The 6,000-nt window shown below is 41.3% G+C and overlaps 1 protein-coding gene across 1 annotated transcript in view; it reads left to right on the top strand.

Moving 5' to 3' along the window:
* LOC309379662 (uncharacterized protein) overlaps window positions 1-6,000 on the top strand; it is a 64,750-nt gene that overhangs the window by 26,549 nt on the left and 32,201 nt on the right. The window contains exon 5 of the mRNA XM_081929057.1: window positions 110-205. Within this exon, the coding sequence (XP_081785183.1) occupies window positions 170-205 (36 nt within the window). The 5' untranslated portion in view covers window positions 110-169. The remainder of the gene's footprint in view (window positions 1-109; window positions 206-6,000) is intronic.

Here is a 6,000-nt window from a genome sequence, read left to right as displayed (position 1 = left end):
GAATCAGCATGTGCGCTTTTCGTTGCCAATACATTCAAAACACCACGAGCGGGCCCTAGAACTTGGAAGGAAACATAATAAAGAGATTTTTGTTTTATCTTTTCGTTAGAGGGAACATAGGCAGGAGATGGAATGGTGCTGGAACTGAACATACAGTCTAAACCTGGACATGGTGACAACAATAGCAGGATACTTTAGACCGCAGGTGAGTCATCTGTAGCTCAGCTCAGCTCAGTTCCCAGCTCCCATTGTTCTTTTCATGTTGTTTCAGAACAATTGGAAAGGGCAACATTTACTTGATTTGGAGGGGGGTATATTTTCCCAGGTTTTTATATTTTTTTGAGAAAAGAATTCCTATCCTCCAGCTGTCTTGAGAATGAATTGGCAGGTTCCCTGTATGTGTGTGGGTAGTCCACTAAAGTCAGAAAGGAATTACTTTCACTTGATTTCTAGAACAGTAACTGTATTGGTCTATTGTATATTTTAAAAAACCCCTTGGTTTTTTTTTATTTGAGAGTAACCTCATCTAACTCTGCGCCACTAACTTCTGAGTAGACTTGCATAGGATGGGGAATTCTTATCTGAGACAGCCATGGTGAAAATTGAAGCGGAGTCTTCTTTATTCCAGATTAGTTAATCCAGAACTATCATCAGATCTGTCTCTGCCCACCAGCAGATTTCCCCTGCTGCTCCCACCCCTCAGATTCCCCCTGAGGGAATGAGGCGTTCGGAAGAAAAATGTATGCATACCCCATATGTTAGACCAATCCTTTATGTTGTCCCCCTAAAATAATTTGGTTTTTTAAATAAAAATATCTATGAAGCCAGCAGCAGTAGGGGAAATGGAAGTAATTCTAGGTGGTAGCACTTTTTTGTTTCTTGTCTCACTGAGCTAGAAGCAGAGCAAACATCATTTATTTACCATTTCAGCATCTTAGTCTGCAAGCGGCGTTGAGTAAGGTTAGAAATATACAATAAACTCAGGAAACGTTCTTAAAATGCCTGCTGAAATGATAGGAAGTCTTCACTAGCTGTTGGGCATTCAACTGGAAAGGCACCTGTTATGTTGATGAATAATAATAATAATAATAATAATAATAATAATAATGTCTGATCTCAGCTGAGAGGGAGTGCCACAGAACCATGCATCTCAGCCAAAGGACGCCACTAACAGCAGGTGTGAATCTAGGTGAGGTAGTGGCCTCGGGGTGGCAGGGTCCAGTTGGAGGGAGGGACACCTGGTCACCCTGCTGCTGCCTGTGCCCCTGCCTGCATGCCCACCTCTTCCACTATGTGGTTGTGTGCCCACCACTGGCAGATGGTGGGAGCGTTGTGCAAATCCAGGAAATGAAAGAAAAACAATTGGGAGTGGGTGGATTTCTTGCCACTCCCCAGCCTGAGTGAGAAAATGAGAATCTTGGGAACTACTGATAAGCACATATTAGGAAACCAATCTTCTTCCTTCCTCCCTGAGCGGGGATAGAATTAGTTATTACATTGGTCTGGAATGCTAAACAAGCAGCATCGTTAGAATCCATTAATGGAATAGTATTTTGGAATGTGGCAGAGTTCGGAATCCCTTCAAGTCTAAGGAGTCCCATCTGCCATGCAACAAGGTGGTGCAAGATAACCTCTGATACGTCTTGCTTCTCGCTCGGCTCAGGTTATTCCACCGTTTGTATCAAATGAAAGGAACTGATAAAAGTTAGGGGGGAGGAACTAATATGTAAAAGAACTTGTTTCAATTTATGCAAACCTTCCATTTTCTGAAGTCCATGAGAAGGTCAAAGTGAAAGTTCAAAGTCAGAAGCCATGAATCTTTCAGATACTGATTCTGATCAGAGAAATAAATGTGAGTTATGCTAGTATTTTCAATGATATATGATTTGCTGGGATGCAGAGCAATCCTAATGAGGGGCTAGGGAGGTGAAGAATGGCAGATGTTCTGCTGCATTTGAAGCCTGCTGGCTAAACACAGAAGAGCAATGGGTTGGTTTGTTTTTTTGCTGTGCCCTGGAGACCAAGGCTTTCATTGCCCCGCCTTGAAACTCCCTATTGGCTGGAGGGAGTTAGGAGTGTAGCCATAAATAAAAAATAAATAAATATGGCATCAGGTTAGTAATTTTGTCCAGTTATTCTGACACTTGCAGCCCCAATCCCATTCATATCTCCTCAGAAGCGAGTTCCATTGAGTTCATTGGTGCTTACTCACTACTAAATATGCTTAGTAATACTAAATATGCTTAACTCTCCAGTTTTATTGAAGCAAATGAATAGCCACTCCTTAATTACTTCATAGAAGTGTTTGTTTTCTGAGCATTCCTCTAAAACACAAGTTTTTGTATGACAATACTGACCTCTAAATATTGACCAGATTTCAAATAATTACTTTAACCATGCCCAAAGCTTAAGCATGCACTGTATTTGTTTGTTTTCCCTCTGAATGGCAGACTGCAGTGCCATATCAAAAACAGCCTTTAATACGGTTTCAAACAAGCTTGGCCATGAGGCAGAATGGGCTGCTATTTGAGAAACACAACCTCATTGAGTGTGCAGAACCAACTGTGGTGTTCTCCGAATCCAGCCTGCTTTTTGTGGAGCTGATAATAAAAACCTTCCTTTTGAATACTTACAGTGTTGATGGTTTCCATTTTCAAGTGTTGCTTTATTCCTATTTTACCATCTTGCCAAAACTAAGATACCATGCAGCGTAATCCCAGGCATGTTTACTCAGAAATAAGCCCCGCTATATTCAGTGGAGCTTGCTCTCGGCTAGGTTTGTTTAGGATTGCGGTCTTAAAAGTGCAGCAGCTTGCTATTCTGTCAGTAACCATGGACATATTTGTAATTATTGTTTGAATAAAATTAAAGCATTTACACTTCTAAATGTTATAAATATACTGAACAGAACAATTTTCTTACAGTAGTAAACTAGATTTTATAAAGTGTTGCATATATTTCAGTTTTTCCCTATAAACATTGCTTAACCCCACAGCCCTGCTACACACCCCTGGCAAATGTTCATCCCATTGTTGTTCTGGACATTTTACATCTCTGTTCCACATATTCCTGGTTGGTTGGTTGTTGGTTGTTTCTTTTAAATGGCTACGTTTCTTAACTCAGTGTTATCTGTAATATCAGCATGGGAAAAATTAGCAGTGCAGTTCTAACGATGTGTTTTAAATCACCGATGGTGTAGAATAAAGGCAGCCTATCCTTTTCGCTTTGTGAGCACACTGTTTTACCAGTTCCGTTTGGCAGCTGACAGAAATATTAGCAAATTGCAAAATATTCAGAATGCTACAGTGAATATGTAAGACATTTGCTTTCATATAACACCTCCGCCCAGGATAGCAGAGACCATAAGAATAAATCCATCACTAAAACTACCCCACTGTGCTAAAGGTCAACAGAGATCCTTAGGGGTGAAGTGGCACTTGCCTATCAAAATGCTAAAAACCGAGAGGTGAAAGAAATCAAGTACAACCATTATCCATTTCAGAATATGAGGCATTCAAATTCCAGTGTATCAAGCTCATGCTCTGATACCCAGAACAGAATGGCACAGCATGGCTCCATTCCATGACAAAGAGAGTAAGAATAATGGAAAATAATGCAAAGTTAGCCTCTTGTTAAAAGGCGTCGTATTCTAGTGGCCGTCTTCTATCACAGCGCAGATAATAATGGCATTTTAGTCTTAGTGTATGGTTAAGGAAAGCCCTAATCTAATAATTGCCAAAACTGGCCTTTGTATCCCATGCATGAATATTTGCACACATGGCAGAAGAAGAACTGTGTTCTGTCGTTTGTACCATGAGGAAAGAGTAAGCAACCGAGAGCTCTCAAAATGAAACAACATTCCCAACTTGAAATTGTTCATAAGAGACATATGGAAAAGTGACAATATTGTCACGTGCCGTCTCATTTAGAGGTAAACAAATCACACATGAATACATCTTAACACAACTGAAGACTTATTTCACTTTTCACGGCTGAGGCTTCTCACCGTGTTTAAACAAGCAAATGCCAATCACAAGTGATTCAGGACTAAGTATCTTGCTTGTCTACTATGCAAGTAGGAAAAAAAAAAGAGAGAGAGAAATTCATAGTCTACGGATTAATAATAATAATAATAATAATAATAATAATAATAATAATAATAATAATTTATTAGTTGTACCCTGCCCATCTGGGCGGCTTCCAACAAAGATTAAAAATACATTAAAATGTCACACATTAAAAAACTTCCCTTAACAGGGCTGCCTTCAGATGTCTTCTAAATGTCAGGTAGTTGTTTATCTCTTTGACATATGATGGGAGGGTGTTCCGCAGGGCATGCACCACTACTGAGAAGGCCCTCTGCCTGGTTCCCTGTAGCTTTGCTTCTTGCCCTGAGGGAACCGCCAGAAGGCCCTCGGCACTGGACCTCAGCATCCGGACAGAACGATGGGGATGGAGACGCTCCTTCAGTTATACTGGGCCGAGGCCGTTTAGGGCTTTAAAGGTCAGTACCAACACTTTGAATTGTGCTTGGAAATGTACTGGGAGAGGTACCAAATCCAAGTTTCTGTTTTCAAATCCCTTTCTCCTCATACTATGGGGTGATAGGCTGTGGGCACTTTTATGTGGCTATATTACTTTTTTGCACATGCCCAATACATTCCACTCCTATTTCCTCTGCATGGTCTTTGTACACACACACAGCTTCTGTATCTGTGCAAAGCAGTGTTACTCCCTACTTTCCAGAATTTGTGTCTTAATATGCATGCCCTCAGGAGCAGAGCAATATGTGCCACTGCTTTCTGCAGGAGTAGTTCGCCACCTTTGAAAAGACCAAGTAATATGTTTCTTTGTGCGTTCTAGGGCAATGAGCTCTGACTCACAGTCCTGTTCTTTATAGAGGACTATGTACACTTATTTATGCATTCCTTTAGTCCATTAAAAGAAGAGGGAAGGGCGAGTTAAATGTTTTCATCCTGGAAAGCAACTGTCTGTCTGAATGTAACCTTTCTTGTAAGCAGTTTGTTCACACAGATAAAAGATGTTGTTTAGTAAGGAGGAGCACGTGTAATCTCAATTGAATTGCCTCTTTCTATGTTTGAACAATGCAAAAGCTATTCAGAGTAACACTCTCATTTTATAGCCGTGCCAGTATGAATCCTAGAATCGTCAAGTTGGAAGGGACACTGAGGATCATATAGTCCAACGCCCTACAATGCAGGAATATTCAGCTGTCTCATATGAGGACCGTACCTGTAACCTTGACATTATCAGCACCACGCTCTAACCATCTGAGCTATCTGGTTTGAGCTTAACAAAATATTGAATATGAGCTAGATCATTTAATTCATTCTCAGCTTAATGGACGGCCTTGACCAAGTCACTATTAACTTTGCCTAACCAACATCACAGGGGCATTGTGAGGATTCAGGAGGTGCAAAATTCAAATAGATTGTATAGATATAACTGAGAAGACTTGACAAGCCCCGGAGCAGCTAGTGCATTTGGAGCCCAGCCATTTGCAAGGATGGCGCAAGGTGGCAGCGAAGACTGAGCTGGGAGTGGGGGCATCAGTGGAAGTGCAAGATTGACTTTGCTGACGCAGCTGCCCAGCACCTTCCTAGCTGAGTGGCAGTGACACTGGTGTTGGGAAGGTAGCTTTGTAGCATCACCCCACCAGCTGCTCCTGGCCAAACCAGCAAGGATCCTTGATGGAAAGCATACATAGAACAAATTTCCATTCTTAAAAACTGCATTGCGTTGTGGCCCTGCAAAGTGCACTTCCCATTGTGACTGTACCCTGAAAGAAAAGTGCTATTTGCCTTTGTAACCTAGACAGTGATCCCACTATGCGCCATTGTGTATTTAAAAACTAGACGCACTTTTTCAGATTTCGCTAGGCAATTGCAGTCATCCTTTTTATCAGAATGTAACTGGGGAAACACCATGGATGTCCGGAAAGAGCAGTTGTACTATCAGCACATCCAAGTGTCCATGCAG

Source organism: Podarcis melisellensis (genome assembly GCF_964234715.1).
Source record: "Podarcis melisellensis genome assembly, chromosome: 10".
Lineage (NCBI taxonomy): Eukaryota > Metazoa > Chordata > Lepidosauria > Squamata > Lacertidae > Podarcis > Podarcis melisellensis.
The sequence above is the reverse complement of the archived record's forward strand: the minus strand, read 5'-3'. Positions and strand labels throughout refer to the sequence as shown.